The sequence below is a fragment of the Telopea speciosissima genome, chromosome 9 (genome assembly GCF_018873765.1).
Source record: "Telopea speciosissima isolate NSW1024214 ecotype Mountain lineage chromosome 9, Tspe_v1, whole genome shotgun sequence".
NCBI lineage: Eukaryota > Viridiplantae > Streptophyta > Magnoliopsida > Proteales > Proteaceae > Telopea > Telopea speciosissima.
Window position 1 is genome coordinate 20218914 of NC_057924.1, and position 20078 is coordinate 20238991.

General features: G+C 39.0%; 1 protein-coding gene across 1 annotated transcript; it reads left to right on the forward strand.

Annotated features, from left to right (window-relative positions):
• Positions 1-12151: 12151 nt before the first annotated feature.
• LOC122639335 (peroxisome biogenesis protein 7-like) lies at positions 12152-13254 on the forward strand. Its single transcript, XM_043832162.1, has one exon. The coding sequence runs from the start codon at positions 12274-12276 to the stop codon at positions 13234-13236; it is 963 nt and encodes a 320-aa protein (XP_043688097.1). The 5' UTR covers positions 12152-12273; the 3' UTR covers positions 13237-13254.
• Positions 13255-20078: the final 6824 nt, after the last annotated feature.

Below are 20078 nucleotides of genomic sequence, written 5' to 3' on the forward strand. Positions count from 1 at the left end.
CATGCCTTTCCTTTTTTCTCAACTTCTTAGATCACAATTTGATAAAATCAGATTTTTTTTTTTTTTTGCCTAAGAATCTTGCTGTAATTTAATTGCTTTGGGAAAAGAATCAAAGGCTAGATTTTAAACCTCATAACCTTACATTGATCATCTACTTAGGCCTTAGCATTCAAGGTACTAGTTTATTATATATCTTGGCTTTTAGTTTCAGGACAAGAGTATCTAATGGCTCCAAGAACACAACGTGCACGCGTTGAACAAGTTGCACCAACTGTGCTAGATCCACTATGGTTCCAAAAGATAGAGGACCAAGAGCTTTACTGAGACTACTTCCGCTTCAAAAATATAGTGGAAGGGCGGGATGTAGTGTTGGATGATCTCAAAGCTTTCAAAGTGGAGCAGAGATTTGAGGCATTGGGGTGGACCAACATTCTCAACCTTCCTGAATCATACTACCCTAAACTCATCTAACATTTCTATGCAAATCTGAATACCCAGAACCTGGGCACACAGAATTATCGGATTGCTTCATATGTCAAGGGGGTCCCTATTGCCTTCACAACAGAACAACTAGCCGGCATTATTAATGTATCTATTGCGGGAGCAAAGACCTATTGTTCACCGGGAAGGAACCCATATACCTTCATCAAGCGGGAGGTATTGACATTCTGACAGCTATCAGGTGGCTGAACCTGCAAGTGGTAGATGGCTTCGATGAGGTCACAAAGCAACTCTCCGACCAGACTCGGCACCTAGAGGGTACTGAGAGAGGGGTAGATGACATCAACACCTTTCTTGGTCATGATGGTGGCAATGGTGCAAATGACTAGCCCAGCTTTCTCTCAACAAATTTGAAGTTATCTCGGATCAGTTCTTCTAGCTTCTTGTCTCAGGATAGATATTTGTGGAGCTCTTTTACTTTTCCATTAGTTTTTCCTTTTCTCTTTTTTTTTTATCAGTTTGTTTGGAACAACTGGGAACTTTTAGAAATGGTGGACTTGTATATATTTAATCTGAGATGAACAGAATCAAATATTTTGAGTTGGAACAAATGGGATCTTGCATTCTGAGTTGGAAAAGGCACAGTTCTGCCCAAACAAAGAATCTGGAATAATTATGGTGTTTAGATTGGTATCTTTTGATTAAGCAGGATGGAGTCATATGTTTTTGTTGAAATGGATGAAATCATGAATGTTAAAATGAGAAGGATATGGTTGCCTTCCAAGAAGATTTGAAACAATTGGATATTTATAATTAATCTTATATGTATCTTTATATATTTGTTTAATTCTCTCTTGTTTAAATCATTGTTGATAATTGTGTTTGATTATGATTAATTCATTATTGTTTATGAATTATAACATATAATTGTCCATCTATAACCTACTTAAGACTCAACCAAGCAATTACATAGTTATAGCTTAACAGCCTACGGTTCAAGTCCTAAGTTTCATGTTGCCTATTATATTCTAAGTTCTTGTTTCACCATAATCAGTCTTCTCTTATGTCTGCACACAATCATTTATGTTCTTGAAGATTTTTAGTTTAGAACCTAATTATGAAGAGTAAATCAAGAGTTCGTGAGACTGTCGTCGGTGCAGAGCATCATTGCTCTGATACCACTCTGTCACGTCCCTATTCCAGACAAGAAATATAATACAATACAAGGGGTGACTAGGACGACGCATGTCATCCCATTAAATTGTCAGGATCACTGACACAGTATCCCAACGCACAGTCATAACTAATATTAAAGTAATATAATATCAGAGTGCGAAAAGAAAGTATTACATTCCAAAAGATCAGTAGTTTTGCAGAAGCGTATAAAATCAAATAGTTACAAGATGTTCAAAGGCTAAATGATAAATACTATAATTAATACATTTCCCATGACCATCTAATAACTATCAATAAGGGTATAACAATAAATATTTATACATGGGCCTAAACCCTAAAATAAACAAAAGGGGAACAAGTCCCAAGTATTCTCACAGTCCGTAGGCGCAATTGTCACAAGGACACCTGTCGCCATGTTCCTCAAACACAGTTTTCGACTCTTCCATACCTACACCATAATCTAAAAAGTATGCGCACGAGGCGGTTAGCTCCACCGAGCCAGTGAGGGGATTGGGATGCAAAAACACACAATTTACATAGTCCAATGATGCATGCACATGTTAATTTAATTTTCCATTTAACAAACAACTAAGTCAGAGGTCTATGCTACTGCAACAACTCGGGAGACGCTGCGGGTCACTTAACTTATCGCCACAATGAAACCTCAATTGTCACCTGGGGCCTACGCCGTTCAAAGCCTCCAAGACCACTCAGTGGCAGACCCCCAATAACCAATACTACCATGACTGACCTCTCTCCCCTCCACAGAATCCGGTGTACTGGTTACCCAACACCTAAACCCCTGTTGGTAAGGGTCGTAGCATAAGGGCGTAGGTCCTAGCCACAGATATTCTACATGAAATTCCTATCGTCCCGAGAGGTAATCCGGGCTCATTGACTTTTCATCTGATTTAGTGTCCGATTACCAGCACGGCACAGCGTATATAGTTCAATATAAAATTCAATCAAAATATTATATATAGTCCGGGGTTCCAGCACCGGCATTCACCGACACCGTAACCCAATAAGAAAAGGAAAGCAATTATAACATCAATATATCATCTCTATTAAAAGTATGCAAAATGCACAAGCATGCCTAATAAGATATACTACTAGCATGATACATTTATATTTAATGATAGTAAGTCCAAACAAGACCAAACCCACTCACAATATAAGTTATGTCCCGAAGTTACAAGTTGTCGTCGCGATTAAGTAATATGCCACAAGATGGGAACTTTAAACCTAAATAAAGAGTGAGAACAGGGTTAAATACGTAAAGAAAATGATCCTCAAAATGTCTCTCTTAATTCTCCTAAGTATAAGATTTCAGAGGCAAGGTGGTTTTATGGGTGGTCTCATGCCCAAAACCTGAATCCACATGTAAATCCTAGCTAACCAGGGGCTCAGGAAGGTCTCTGCCCAGTGTGATTTTATGGGTGGTTTGTCTTAGAACATGAAACCACACCTAAAACTGACTTTAACAGAGAGTTTTCTCAGGAGAGTGGTTTCAGGGTGATTTCTCATAGGTACTAAAATCATATATAAAACCACATACCTGCAGAATCAAAATTTGAAAGGTTTCTCACCAGGGGTTCCTTCTCCAAGGGGTTTGAGGGTAAGGAGGCTTCAATAAAGCTTCCTCCTAAGTTCAGTAGGGTCGTAAGACTTCATTAGGTCTATATATCCTAAAGGATTCAAGAGAAAAATCAAGGAGAACCTAATTTATAGCTCAAATAGGGTAGAAACCCTAGGTTTCTCAATAAAATGAGATTGGGACCTTTAGAGCAAGCCATGGAGTGAAATAACTCCACAATAACCAAAGCTAAGAGTTTCAATCGATCTTTGGGTTCCAAGATAAACTTTAGATCTCTCCCATTTTCCAAACCCCAAAACCCAAAATAAAAGAAGAGAAGTGGGATTTAATGGCTTACCTACCCCAAGGTAGAGGAGCTCCACGTTGAGGGCTCCACAATGTGAGGTTCTAAGCCTCCAGCCAAGCTTTTGCATTCTCCTTCCTCCTTATCTCCTTCCTTCTTTTCCTCTCCTTTCTTCTTTCTTTCTCTTCTTTCCCTTCTTCCCACGTTTTTGGTTGGAGGAAAAGTAATGAGAATGAATGCTTCTCCCCCCTTTTGTCTTATTTATAGAAAATGGACTTTAGGTCCTTTAAGTTAAATGGGTAAAGAGCTAAATGGGTCGATCCATTGATTTTAATTAGAAAAGAACCCAATAAGGATGGGTCCAATTGGTTGAGCAAGAAATAGAATAAAACTCATTTTTGATCCCACAAGTCAAATAGGTTAAATAGTTTGAATGGGTCGATCCAAGTTAAATGGGTCACCAAGGTTGGATGGGTTATTAAGCCAAATGGATTATTTTAAGTTAAATGGATCAACCCATTAGTTCTAAATAGGAAATAAGATTATTAAAGAATGGGGTCCACATGATATGACTTAAGCTCTTCACATATTTTTCGAGATAAGTGGGACCCACCAATAAAATATTTTCTACCCAACTAAAATAGTCCGGGCGATTCAAACCTTAGCCCGCACTTCGAGGGCATCGAGGAAAAGGGTAAATAAATAAAATTAAAGTCCCCCATGACCCCGATAGTTTCCTCCACCGACAAACCCGTACCATGGTCAATAATTTTGTAGTTGGGTTTGACCATCATCAAGAACAGGTCACCAGCATACATGACAGCGGTATCTACATTTCATGAGGGAGAAATAATAATTAATTATGATCCAGGATGCAGGTATAACATGATCAGTCAACTTTTGACTTTGACCAGTTCAATTCTGATTCATCTAGACAGCATCTATTAAAAAAAAAAAATAGAAATAGAAATAAAGTTTTTTGGTTTACTTTCTATTTTTTGTTTTATGAACAGAAATAGAAATAAAGTTTTTTTTTGTTTACTTTTTGTTTTTGTTTTATAAACAAAAATAGAAAATAAATTTTGGGTTTAATTCTATTTTTTGTTATAACTTGTGCTGTTCTGATCTGTCACGATAGGGAACATATAACTTTTAACACTGAGAAAATTTTTGATGTGTTTCCAATTTTCACATAATGAAACTTTGTGATTGTCATTGTGATAGTATATTATTTACTTGGTGGATCTAGAAATGGCATGATAGGAACACCTTGGAAATATTTAGAAGTTGTTCCATGCTTTTGTGTTCCATATTACAGTACAAATCTTTGATGGGAATTGTTTAGAATAAATGGGCATATAGTAGCAATCCAGGTCTGTAGGGTTCTATAATTTTAATAATTATGCTTCCACTCAGTGGGTTGATTGTTGAGGTTGCAGAATCGCTATTGACCATCCAGATGGATTGCAGTTAAGGAAACCATATGGCGAACGATGTACTCTTGCCACCACAGGTGAGTCTTCGTTTGGTCAATTTCGCTTGACGGTGTAAGGGTGGCATTTTGGGCTTCACAGCTTTGGAGGTTCTTGTCCTGCCACCACAGGTGACAGAATCTTCAGAGTGGTATTGTTTCAGGTGTCTCGCCTTGCATGTGAGAGATTCCATTGCATGTTGGGTGATCTTGGCACCACAGGTGTGATCCCGATGACGCTAGATTTTTTCCCAGTTTATGTTTTTCTACAGTTACTGAAAATAAAATTGGGATAAATATGATTAATTAGCCCAAATTAATCAAGTTTGATTATATTCTTGGGATGTTGATATGCTTCCAAATTTTTGCATATTGTATGTTTTGGTAAATATTTTAGAATTATGTATGCCAGTTACGACTTCCCAATTATCTTCCATCAAAGTCCTAAATGGGTCAAATTTTGAGGAATGAAAAGATTCTCTCATTATCACTCTTGGGAATATGCGACTTGATTTTGCCCTGAGAGTTGATGAGTCCACCAAGCCCATAGCTGATAGTGACACTGTAGCAAAGACTCTCTATGAAAAATGGGAGGAGTCAAATAGGTTGTGCTTGTTGTTTAAGCAGCACACCATGGACAAGATGATAAAGAAGAGTGTGCCTACAACAAAAAATGCTAAGGATTTTCTTGTAGCTATCAGCAAGAAATTCACCAAACATTGATAAGGCTGAGAAGGGAACTTACATGGAATGGTTCATGAACACCCATTATGATGGAACCAGTGGTGTACGTAACCATATCCTGAAAATGACCAACTACACCAATAAGTTGGGGGAGTTGGAAGTGACCATATCAGATTCCTTTCTTGTGTGGTAGATTATGAAGTCACTTCCATCACAGTTTGAAGTTTTCAAGAGCTCCTATGATGCTAATCAAATGGAGTGGAGTCTTAAGGAGATGACTACCATATTGGTGCAGAAAGAAAGAAAAAGGAGAAACCCAATACAGCCCATTTTGTTTCCAATAATGGGAGTAAGAAGAAATTTAAGAAAAAAATTTAGAAAGGCAAGAAGTCAGGTAACCAATAGGCCAAATTTGGAAAGACTAAACAAAAAAATGATCAGAGTTTGAAACCAAAGAGTGAGACTTTCAAGGGAAACTGTTTCTTCTGCAAGAAGGATGGGCATAGAAAGATTGATTGTTTTGGATACAAGAAATGGTTTGAGAAGAAAGGTATATCTTTAGCTCTAGTGTATTTTGAATCAAATTTAGTAGGTGTTTCCCCTGATTCGTGGTGGATTGATACTGGGGCAACTATTCATATCACTAATTGTTTGTAGGAACTAAGAAGCAGGAGGAAACCAAGTGAAGGAGAGATGGTGGTCTACATGGGGACCGGAGAGAAGGTCCAAGTTGAATACATAGGAGTAGTTAGATTACATTTTGCTACTAGTTTTGTTTTGGATTTGAACAATGTGGTTTATGTATCGTCATTTAGTTAGAAATTGATTTCAGTTTCTAAACTTGATGATTGTGATTACACTTCGGCAGTGGAAAACTTTCTCTCTATTCTAGTTCTCTTTTAGTTGGATCTGCATTATTGTGTGATGGCCTTTATAAAGTTGATTTGGACACTACCTCTCCCAATCTTGTTAATTATTTTATTGCAAATGTGGCTACTAGTTCTAAACATGGTAGGTTGGATGAGAATTCTTCTATGTTATGGCATAGACGTTTAGGACACATCTCCAAACAGAAGATAGAATGGTTGATTAAGGATGATACTCTTACTCAGTTGGATTTCTTAGATTTTGGAACTTGTGTTGATTCCATTAATGAGAAACACACTAGAGCTAAAAAGAAGGGTGCAACCAGGAAAGATGAGGTACTAGAGCTAGTTCATACAGACCTCTGTGGTCCATTCACTCCTGCTACCATGGATGGCTACAGATATTTTATTACCATTATCGATAACTTTTCCCGTTTTAGCTATATTTACCTTATTCAAGAAAAATCAGATTCTTTAGATGTTTTAAAATTTTTAAATCTGAGGTAGAACTTAAAAGGGAAAAGAAGATAAAGAGTGTGAGGTCTGATCATGGTGGAGAATACTACGGGAGATATGATGAAACTGGGCGTAACCCTAGACCATTTACAAAATTCTTACAAGAATGTGGTATTGACGCTCAATACATTATGCCAGGATCCCCTGAGCAGAATGGGGTGGCTAAAAGGCAAAATCGTACCCTTATGGATATGGTCAGAAGCATGATAAACAATTCATCTTTACCTGATTTCTTATAGGGTGATGCGTTAAAAACTGCAGTATACATTTTAAACAAAGTGCCTAATAAGTCTGTTCCTAAAACTCCTTATGGGTTGTGGACTGGTAAGAAGCCAAATTTGTCTCGCCTACATGTTTGGGGTTGTGCAGCAGAGGTTAGACCATTTAACCCCCAGATAAGGAAACTTGATCCCAAAGCCATCACTAGTCATTTTATTGGTTATTCAGAAAGATCAAGGGGTTACAGATTTTATTGTCTTGCACATTCTACTAGAGTCATGGAATCTAATCGGACAATGTTCCTTGAAGATAATATGAAAATTCAAACTACTCAACCGTGTAGTTAGGTTTTTGAGGAGGAACGTGTTCTTGTGCCTGTGCCCTTGACACATCCATCTATAGTGATACAACCTCACATTGTACAAGAAAATGTTCCCACTCAAGAACCTATGGAGCCTGTAGTGGTTGAGCCTGCACCACCTGTAGTTGATGAGATTCAGGATCAGCCTGTAGTTGATCTTCCCTTGAGGAGATCTGAAAGAGCTTGTAAGCCTGCTATATCTGACGATTATGTTGTTTATTTGTAAGAGCATGAATATGACGTTGGCATGGATTCTGATCCAGTTACTTTTGACCAAGCTGTTAGTGGCCCAGATTCTTCAAAGTGGATGGTTGCTATGCAGGAGGAATTGGATTCTAAGTCAATTATTGGTGGGTGGGATTTAGTGAAACTGACTAAAGGAAGTAAACCGATTGGTTGCAAATGGATTTTCAAGACCAAGCGGGACTCCAAAGGAAAAATTGAACATTACAAGGCCAGACTTGTAGCAAAAGAATTCAGCCAGAGAGAGGGCATAGATTACAAAGAAACTTTTTCACCGATCTCGACCAAAGATTCTTTTAGAATCATCATGGCTTTAGTAGCGCATTTTGATTTGAAACTTCATCAGATGGATGTCAAAACGGCTTTCCTTAATGGAAATCTAGAAGAAAATATATATATATGATGCAACCCCCTGGTTTTGAGCAAATTAATAGTGAGCGTTCTGTATGTAAGCTCAAGAAATCTATTTATGGTTTGAAACAGGCATCCAGACAGAGGTACCTCAAGTTTGATAAAATTGTTACATCTTGTGGTTTCAAGGAAAATCTAGTGGATCAGTGTATTTATCTGAAGATCAGTGGGAGTAAGTATATTTTTCTTCTGCTTTATGTTGATGACATTCTCCTTGCTAGTAATGATGTTGGCCTTTTGCATGAGACAAAATAGTTGTTATTTAGTCACTTTGATACGAAGGATCTTGGTGAAGCCTCTTATGTCTTAGATATTGAGATTCATCGTAATAGGTCTCGTGGTGCTCTTGGTTTGTCTCAGAAATGTTAGATTGAGAGGGTACTGAAAAGATTTAACATGCTAGCTTGTTCACCCAGTAAGGCACCCATTGTGAAAGGGGATAAACTTGTTAAGTCTCAATGTCCACAGACTGAATTGAAACGTAATCAGATGAAGAATGTTTCTTACACATCTGTCTTTGGGAGTTTGATGTATGCTCAAGTTTGTTCATGACCTGACATTGCCTATGTTAGTAGTGTACTTGAGAGATACTTGAGCAATCCTGGTGAAGCACATTGGGTAGCTTCCAAGAAAGTCATGAGATATCTATAGGGTACCAAAGATTTCATGCTTACTTACAGAAGATCTAATTCTCTTGATGTGGTTGGCTACACTGATGCAGATTTTGCAGGATATCCAAATGACCTCAAGTCTACATCTGGATATGTTTTTCTCATGGCTGGTGGGGCTATATCTTGGAAGAGTGTCAAATAGACACTTACTGCATCCTCTACTATGCAGGCAGAGTATATGGCGTGTTATGAGGCCATTGTTCAAACATTATGGTTGAGGAACTTCATTTCAGGGCTATATATTGTTGATTCTATATCTAAGCCATTGAGAATGTTCTGTGACAACTCAGTTACGGTTCGTTTTTCTCATAACAACAAAAGCACTTCAGGTTCCAAACATATTGACATTCAGTATTTTCTTGTCAGAGAGAAAATTCGAGAGTCATAGATCACAGTGGAGCACATCACTACAGATATTATGATTGCCGATCTTCTCACTAAGGGTTTGACTCCAAAAGTTTTCCAAGAGCATGTTACTAAAATGGGATTAGTTAGCTCTTTGGATGCACTTCATTAGTGGGAGTTTTTACTTATGTATTCAGTTATTTTTTATTTTCAGTTATCCCATCTTATTATTATTATTGTTCTCGAGAATACATGCATTTTATGGCCATTTCTTTATGTGTATACACTTGAATAATTGCCTCTTACAGAATAAATTGAGACCATATATGGTGTATTTACCTCATTCGGTATTTGAGGTTCCAGTCAATACACATACATCCAGTTACTAATAAAAGCCTCATTTGGATTGATGAATGATGCTAGTGTTTTGGAACATCCGGACCCAGTCCCAACAAGCTTCTTTGGGTGAAGCATAAGCGTTTGAATGATGCTTGCAGTTGATGAGGCCTCTAGTTGTCTCATACGGCTCATTCGGTTTCCGACCCTAGACCAATTTGGAAATTGGCATGCTGATCATGGTCTCATGCATTTTTCATACCACATTCTCATACTGTACAATCCAAGTCGGTGAGGCCATAAGTACTTTGACGTGTTAGGTCCCATGTCTCTTTAGATGTGATGATCTGCACTGTTGGATGGTTGTAGTTTCATTCGGACCAAGGCATCAGGTTTAAGGTATACTCCATTCAGCACTATCTTTTGTGGCCACAATCAGTTTGTCTAAACTAGAGAGTCATTTTAAAAGATTTTCAAAATCAAAACTTGTGTCATATGCAACCCAAGTGGGAGATTGTAAGGTTTCCATAACGTGGGCTAACATAGTCCCACTTTTATTTCTACAAAATCGGTTTAGTTGTGTTGATGGGAGCTATCTTAATGGTATGAGTCCAGTTACTATGTGTGGACTTAAGGTATTGTTTCCTTAATGGGAAAGAAACCCCAGTTTCTTTTCAGGGTTCGTCCCTACCCTCACCACTATAAATAGTTGTCACTGGCCCATTAAGTGACTAACCTAAGAAAGCCTAAAGTGGAGTGGAAGAGGGTAGACCAGACCAACGCAGTTCGTGTGCGATAGAGATCGTAAGGAAAGTATTCAATTTCGGCTTCCATAACCATGAATCCAGGTACACCAATCATTTGTATGCTCATTGATCTCCATGAATGTTTCGCATGAATTATTCTATCAGACTCAACCCCAACTCAGGGTAAAAAAATTTCAACCCTGACTTGCTCTCAGGGTCAAATATCTCACCACAGACCCTATTCGGGCTCAGGGCGGGCCAGGGCGGGTTCGGACTGACAAGGCCAAACTTACACCCCTATTCCGATTAGGTCTCCCTATTCGGACCAACTTTTGACACCCCAAGGTTGGTTGTAAGGTCAAGTCTCAAGCTATTGATAACGGATGTCGAATTGGATCTACTTCACGTGGGAGACTTGAATTGTTGGATTTTGTTTTGTTTTGGGGACTCTCCACCCGTTTAAAATAATAATAAAAGGAAGAGATTCATGCACATGATAGAAAGCTCTATCAACGATTCACAAATAGGGAGTGGTTTTGGTATTTGGACAGAGCTTTTGTCCCCATCCAAGGGTTGGATTTTTTTCCTCTAACGTTCCCTCACCCATACGGTTGTGAGGTTCCTTTTACGGATGTTCGACATATGTCAGCAACAAATCCAACGACTGGCTTTTCAAAAATTAAGTTATTTATATACGTATGACTCTCTCTCTCTCCTCTCTCCACTCTTTCCTCAAAACCACTCTGGTCTTCTCTCTCTCCTCTCTCCACGAAAGCAGTTTTTTTTGGTAGAAGCTCTTCTTGATTTTTGAAACTGGTATAAAGAGAGGAGAGAGACGAAAGCGGGAAAGAGGAGACGTGAGAGTTACTCTTTAGTTGGGAAACTGCTTACGTGGAGAGAGGAGAGAGAAGACCAAAGTGGTTTTGAGGAAAGAATGGAGAGAGGAGAGAGAGGGAGAGTGGTTTTGTGGAAAGAGTGGAGAGAGAGAGAGAGAGAGAGAGAGAGAGAGAGAGAGAGAGAGAGTCATACGTATATAAATAACTTAATTTTTGAAAAGCTAGCCGTTGGATTTGTTGCTGACACATGTCGAACATCCGTAAAAGGAACCTCACAACCGTATGGGTGAGGGAACCTTAGAGGAAAAAAATCCTCCAAGGGTTAGTGCACCTTTTGCTATATTAATTAAGAAAAAAGTTTTCTGTCCTAGAGTGTGGCCTATGCCAGCGTCTTAGGGTCTGTCTCTTTCTAGATCTGACATCCAAGGGCTGGGCTGGGCTGGGCTGTGCCACACACATCTTGGTGTGTGCCCAATCAGCTATCTGATGTGTGCGACATAGCCCAACGGCTGGATGCTCCTTTGGTACTCCCTGGGCTCCTCTGAGGAGCCCAATCCTCTCTTTCTTCTCCCAATACTCAATAGGGACAGAAATGTCATTTCAAAGGAGGAGAGGAGATTAGACACAAGTAGCACTAGCATATAGAGAAAATTTCTCCTAATAAATAAAAGCGCTCATGTTCTCTGTGCCCAAACATATGGGCCTGCCACTCAAGGGGTAGGGTGATCATTACACCCCCCATGTGTCTAGGTGCAACCTGCGCCCCGGCATAGAGAACATTCTCCCTAAATAAAAGGGCAAAAAAACAAAAGTACATCGTCAAAGCCTTTGATCTTCCCGGTGTTTACCAGTAAGCAATCCCAATTCTCGGCGAGCAGCGCCAACGCACCAGGATGGGCCAGTTTTATTTGTTTGCTTCTTTTCTGGTTCTATTTAGTGCCACTCTGCCCATCTCTAAAGAGAGATAAAGCGGCGGCAGCCACCGAAGTTGGCGGTGGCAGGAGCCGTAAACGCGAACCAATTGACCCAACAGGCAACAAAACAAGCAAGGCGAGGAAAAACGCCCGGAACATGCCAATCTTCAAGACCCCATTCAACGGCTATGCCGTAAAGTTCAGTCCATTCTACGAGAACCGCCTCGCAGTCGCCACAGCTCAGAATTTCGGCATCCTTGGCAACGGTCGCGTCCATGTTCTCGACCTCACCCCCACCCCCACCCCTACCGCGCCCATCTCCGAGGTCTGCGCCTTCGATACTGCCGATGCCGTCTACGACTGCACTTGGTCCGAAGACAACGATAACCTCCTTGTCACCGCCATCGGCGACGGCTCCGTCAAGCTCTGGGATCTCGCCCTACCCCCAACCTCAAACCCTATTCGCTCCCTCCATGAACACTCACGTGAGGTCCACTCCGTCGATTGGAACCCAGTTCGCAAAGACTCCTTCTTAACCTCGTCTTGGGACGACACCATCAAGCTCTGGACCGTCGATCGACCAGCCAGCGTCCGTACCTTCAAAGAGCATGCCTACTGTGTCTACTCCTCTGTTTGGAACCCTCGCCATGGTGACGTTTTCGCCTCTGCTTCCGGTGATTGCACTGTTCGTATCTGGGATGTTCGTGACCCGGCTTCCACCATGATTATACCTGCTCACGACTTCGAGATTCTGTCTTGCGATTGGAATAAGTATGATGATTGCATTATTGCTACTGCTTCTGTTGATAAGTCAATTAAAGTTTGGGATGTGAGAAATTTCCGCATTCCCATTACTGTGCTTAATGGGCATAATTATGCTGTTAGAAGGGTGAAGTTCTCACCTCACAGGGAAAGTTTGATTGTGTCTTGTTCGTATGATATGACTGTTTGTTTGTGGGATTATCGGGTGGAAGATGCCCTTGTTGGGAGATATGATCATCATACGGAGTTTGCGGTTGGGGTTGATATGAGTGTGCTTGTAGAAGGGCTTTTTGCGAGTACTGGGTGGGACGAGCTTGTTTATGTTTGGCAGCACGGTAATGACCCTAGAGCACCTTGACTAGAGTTGAAAAAGGGAAGGAAAAAAAATATCTTTTTTGCTCGGTGTTCAATTGAGCAGTAGAGGCAGATACAGTCTGCAGCAGCAGCAATCATTTTCATGCACAACAGTTGGAAGCAGAAGAGATATCTAGGATTCCTGTAATCTCATTGGTATGTTGTATGATTTTGTTTGCTTGCAGAATAATTAGGCTGTTTTTTCGGTTCCTTGATGATACTGATAAATAATTGATTGAACCAAACTTTAAATAAATGCGGCTTTATGCTCTCGATATTATATTTGAGCCACCAAATTTTGCAAGCGTATTCATGGTAGTCTCATCAAGGAATGAATTCTTCCTCAGAACAACTCTATTTTCTGTCGAAGTTAGGTCCCTTTTGTAGCACCTTTATCCATTTATGGGGAACATGGTTTTCTATGCCTTGTTTGAGTTTAAATGCAGAAGGTCTCATTGTGTAAGCTTTGTAATGGGCCAAAGTATCCTGTGATTATTGTATGTGATGATTACACACATTCAATGAACTGCCTATGATCTTGAGCAATTTTAGTGTGTAAGCTCTTATTCTGCCCATGGAATGTAAATGCATCCTGATGGTACTAACTTTATCTGGTTCTCTTTTATTACTACATCTGTACAAAATCAGCATACACCAATTACTACTTTTTTTTCCTCCCTATGATTCCTCATTAATAAATTAGTCAGGAGTGATTTTATGTCTTTTGCAGTAGTTTTCACTTGGTTCTTAGGGTGCAGTGCCTTGACTACTTTTGTTGAAACCCTACTATAGGTGGTTTGGCACCCTATGGAAAGGTAGTTTGTGAAGTTTCTAACAGTTCCTTCAAAAGAGCAATATTCTTTCATAATATGGGACTGCCATTGTGCTTCTTCAAGTCAAGAGTTGTCATGTGGTCTCTATGGCTGACATTCTACTTCTCAAATATATTGTTGGGAAAGGCAAAAACACAATTCCATTATGGATGGAAGCATATAGCTGTGATAATAGTGCATAGCAGAGAAAGTCTAATCTTGAGAGACATCACCTAGAACAGGGTATAGGGTCTCAAAGTTTGAATCCAAATGTGCTGGCCTAAACCAAAGAGCTTTTGAGTTAGTTTATAGGGAAGGTATGAAGCATCCAAACCAAACAGTAAAACCATTCATTAAATCAATATATTTATGCACTATTGCCATAGGTAAAACTACTAAGTACAAAAAGTAAAAAAAGTTAATGAACGGATTCAATTAAAAAGTAAGCTAAACAAAACAAGAACTAAGTCAAACTTTTAATAGGTGGAAGTAACAAAAGTGAAAACTAAGACTAAAAAAAGCATTAGTAGTGGGCAATGACAAAAAAATAAAATTTTTGAGGAAAAAGATCATACAAAAATTAAATTAAAATAAAAGAAAGCTACAAGAGTGTAATGACTAATAAATAATAATACAAAGATAAAAGAAAACAAAAAAGATAATTCTAAAATATATCTGTGCCTGAACTTAAAGGTAATGAAACTATTGACAAGTCTAAATTGAAGAGAAGCTCAAGATATGCAATACGAGCCTTTCAACTGAAATGGGAAACTAAATATAGAAAGCTTGGCATACCAAAAAGAGTTCACTTGTGATTCACGGTGTTAGGACTGAATACAACAACAACAACAAAAAAAAAAAACTCATCCTTATCCCAACTTAATGGGGTTGTTTACATGGATCCAAACAAAACAAAGTAGGAAAAACAAAGTTCTAACCAAAAAAAGGAAAGAAAAGATGGGAAAAGAGGGATGGGGAAAGAGATGAGACATGTAAAAAGAAAAAAGAAAAATGAAAAAATGGGAAATAAATAGAAGAATGAAAAATGAAAGATGAAAGATAGTAAGAGGAAAGAGGCACAACCCAGCACGTCGGGACAAACTCAGCTAAATGGGGTCTGTGACATGGATCCTTGCCCTCCAACAGGCTCTTTTCAAAAGTCATACTTGGTACAAGACCTAGACTATGCATGTCCTTCCTCCCCACTTCTCATATGGTCATTTTAAGTCTGCCCCTATCGCTTTTAGCGTCTTAAATCAGAATCATATCACTCCTCCTTACTGGGGCGTCCCTAGGCCTCCATGGAATATGACCATACCACCTTAAACGACTCTCTTGGAGCTTGTCATTGATCGGGGCAACTCCCAAGTCCTCTCTTATATGTTCATTCCATACTTTATCCTTCCTTGTTTTTCCACACATCCATGTTAACATCATCATCTCTGCTACGCAAAGCTTATCAATATAACACTTCTTAACTGCCCAACATTCTGTCCCATACATCATGGCCGGTCGAACAACAATCCTATAGAACTTTCTTTTAAGCTTTAAAGGAATACGTCGGTCGCACAACACTCTTGACGCACCTCTTCACTTCATTCATCCCACTTTAATTCTCTATAAAGCATCATCCTCTATATTTGAATTGAATGATACTTGTCAAATTACCAATCAAGCACATGGTTGGTCTGAGTACTGAACTGGACAAGGGGTGTGTCTACAGGAAATAACTAACCAAATGGTAATGTAGTTCTAGATAGGGTAAAGCCCTACTAGAAGCCAATTAAACCAGGACCAATAACAAGGAACAAAGGGGCTGTTGGTTTTGCAGTTTCAGTAGGACAGAATTGCAGTTTTAGGTCAAATCTAGGGCTTAGGTTAGGATAATGGAAGGGGGGCTTAGAGGGTATGGCTAGGCAGGTTTATAGGACTCTAATAATGTAGGTATTATAGAGTTTTAAGTGTTTTGAAAATTCTGTAAAACTGGGCAGCAAGATCTAAAGTTTAATGGAGTTAGCGTTTATGGGATTCAAACAAAAAATAAAGGGGATCGATTGGGGGAAAGGATTAGAGGGTTAAAAGAAGAAATTGGGTGTCAAACTTACTGGAGATTCCATTGGCAGCAGCTTGAACAGATGTGAAGGATAGAACCACCTTCGAATTGAAGAAGATCCTCCCAGCCGTCACGGCGTAAGGAGTCAACCGGATTCCACCAGTGCCTTTCCACCTTGATAGAACCACAAGGATGCACACTCACAAGGAGCAACACTCAACAGAACAGGGCAGCAAACAAAAGTTTTTCATTAATCAAATTCGTGTTCAAGGCTTTGCCCCCTTACAACCTTATATAAAAGACTCAAAAATAGACTTCTACTCTAAAAAGGAAAGACTTAACCCAATCCCTAACCTATTAGGTAACTTAAACTGACTAGGAAACTAAAATACTTAAAGAAATAGCTCAAAACCTGGCAGGACTTATAGAATCCTAATCCAGCCCAACTTACATCACATGACCACTTAAGTTGTCACATGACCACTTAAACAAGTCACATGATCACTTAAGTGATCACATGACCACTAATTACATAAAAATCAAAACTAAGGAATTAAAACAGCTAATCCCGTATGCAACCTAATTACCCATATTTTAGGCCCATAAAAGTGGCCTATTACATAGAAAACCCATGGGATCAAAGGCCCAACATACATATAACCCAACCCTAGACTTATTTCTAAAGAAATAAGCCCATTTCGGTGATGAATTTGCATCAACTGGTCAAAGAAACCACAGCCCAACATATTGTGTCAAAGATGTTGAGAATTCTCTCTATGATAGACAGGTGTCAAAGTTCCCTGAGCAAGATCTCAGTTTTATTTTGTGTAAATGTAAATTAATCTTACAAATTCAGAAATATAAACCAAATTGCAGATGCTTATAGCTTGAGTAACCCACATACCAAATGGTCTCACTAAAATAAATTTAATGTTTGTAATAAAATAAGAAGAAAGAAGAAGAGGGAAAGAAGAAGTGAGGAGGAAGAGGAGAGAATTGCTGTAACTTGTTGGGAGTCACAACCGTAAGAGTGACTGCCCCAATTCATTCAATATATAATAAGTTAGACAACAGACAATAGGGTAAACAGCAAAAGACCAAAACACCCTTGAGGGAGGAATCGTGAATTAGCTCTAGCGCTAATTCACGACTTCCCTCCGCCTTACTATGACAACTTCTAACACTTCCCCTCCAGGTGGAGCATATATATTAATCATGCCCAGCTTGTTGCAAATATAATCTACTCTCACCCTCCCCAAAGACTTTGTAAATAAATCAGCAAGTTGCTCTCGCTGGTTTTGCATTGCTTGCACATCCGATGAAATAGGGAGGACAGAATTCAGCTCCTCATACAAGCGTTTGAAGTCAGCAAAATATTGGATAACATTAAGACTCTTTTGATCCACTTTATAGAAAGCTTGTGACAAGTCATATATACGAGACAAGTTATCTTGTCCAAAGTACAGGACATTCAAATATTCTCATAATTCCTTAACTGTATCAATATGAGTCACCAAATCTGCAATCTGATTTTCCATTGAATTTAGCATCTGGCTTAAAATCCATGCATCAACAATGTCCCATGATGTATCTCCATCAGGTTTTGATTTAGTCAAATGATCCTGTTGATCACGGCCAATCAAAGCAAATCGAACTACCTTCTTCCATTGCTGGAAATTTGATATTCCTTCTAATTTTCGATCAGTAATATGATGAGAAGATGAAATTTCAGCCACGGTAGTCTTGGTTTCAACCATTCTCACAAACCAAGGTAACCGTCAAACCACAGAGACAGCCAACAAATAGGTCACCAAATTAAAATAAAAAATCGTGACTCACTTCCAAAAGCATAAACCAACTCACCATAGAAAATCACGATTAAATATTGCTGACTTCCATCAAATCACTGCTCAACATTCATCAAAACCACAAAAAAAAATAAAAATCAGACCTAGTTCTTCATATAATCACGAACTAGTCTCTAGACAAACATCAAAAACAGCATAGGGTGCTGCACCCCTTCCAACGAGAGCCTGAAAAGATCTACAAACCAATCAAGAGAGAACGACTGATCCTTGTAAGTGTAAACCAGTCTCTATCGATCCAGCTCTGATACCATGTAATAAAATAAGAAGAAAGAAGAAAAGGGAAAGAAGAAGTGAGGAGGAAGAGGAGAGAATTGCTGCAACTTGTTGGGGGTCACAGCCGTAAGAGTGACTGCCCCAATTCATTCAATATATAATAAGTTAGACAACAGACAATAGGGTAAACAGCAAAAGACCAAAACACCCCTGAGGGAGGAATCGTGAATTAGATCTAGCGCTAATTCACGACTTCCCTCCCCCTTACTATGACAACTTCTTAACAATGTTCAAGTAACAGGATCTTTTTGGACAACCATCGCCTTGAATCCATTAAGGAATTCGAATCTCCCATAGTAGTCCTCCAATGCAATGCTAATCTCCCATAGTAGTCTTCCAGTGCAATGCTAACTTCATAATTGAATCGATCTGGAAAGATCTAAAAGAATGTGCATCTAGTGAGCATAGCAGAGCAGTGCAGCATCACTAAACACTATGGAAGTGCTGTTAGAAACTGGATCGAGAAATTTCAAACCAAGACAAATACTCATGGCAAAAGTGTAAATAAACATGGTCAAAAAGAGATTATCTATTTCCAGATCTGGATTCAAAGGAAAATTATGAAAAGGTCTGATCCAAAGATCCACATAGGTCAAAGCAAGGTAGCAGCTACTATCATGCTAAATTGCTTTAATGCCTAGAATTCATCCTCTACAGAAGAAAATACGATTTATATTAATATTCTCAAAAAGTGGCAATCTATATGCAATTCACAGGATGCTAAACAGGTATTTGCAGTCCACCCCAGGATCTTCTGCCAAAAGAAATCCCATATTCTCTATATACTTACAGAACATTCACAAATGACTCACAAAATCCATTATCCAACTACAAAATCCTCCCACTTACCCTAAATGTTAAAAGTATTCATATACCCAAAATTTGGTGTTGCTGACAACCATGATAATAAAGCCTCTTGATCGTCTTTGCTTACACTCCTCTTCAAATATTCTTGTATTTCTCTCCATCCAAACAGTCTAGTGAACTGCTAAATTGATCATCCTCCATTGAATTTGTGTCCTCCCCTCCAAAGGTCCTCCATTCGATATCACCATTTCTGAGATTAGAGAAGCTGAGAAAATTCATGCAATCCCATTGTCAACAGATATTCTGCCCACACATCCAAGGCATGTCTACCTCCCAAACATAGATGTGGCACATATCTTCAAATTCAGCTTAGGTAACATTCATTTCATATCCTCTTTTGAAATCCAATTTTGGGAATTCCGGAAAAAGTAAAATAGTATATGGAATCATGGATTGCATTGAACCCAAGAATGTAGGGGAATTAGGGGACCCACATAAAAGCATACTAATGGTCGATTGATGAAGTAGCATATGCTTGGTTGGACCGGCATGACCCAATCTGGAAGCCCAAACTAAGGAAAACCAGGTTCAAACCTGGATTTTAGTCCAATAAGGGTTTTAGGGATTTATTTATTTGTTTGGGTTTATTTTTGTAATTTCTTATAATTATTATTTTGATTCTGATAGCTGTCGATAGGTAGGATTGGAGTTTGTTTCAAACTCTTATCTTTGTGATGTAGATTCGTCACCGAAATGGACTTATTTCTATTTCTAGGATTGGGTTATATGTATGTTGGGCCTTTGATCCCATGGGTTTTCTATGTAATAGGCCACTTTTATGGGCCTAAAAGAGGGGTAAATAGGTTGCATACGGGATTAGCCCAATATTTAGTCTATTTTTATGTTTTTAATTGAACCGGTTTAAATTGGTTGCATCCAATTGGTTCAATTGGTCTAATTTAAGGGAAGTGATCCTATTGGCTTAGAGGTTCTTATATCCTATTGGCTAGTAGGGAATCTTCTTTATTTTAAG

What these genes read in the sequence shown, in the direction of transcription:
- LOC122639335 (XM_043832162.1), top strand. Translation starts at nt 12,274, where the DNA reads ATGCCAATCTTCAAGACCCCATTCAACGGCTATGCCGTAAAGTTCAGT.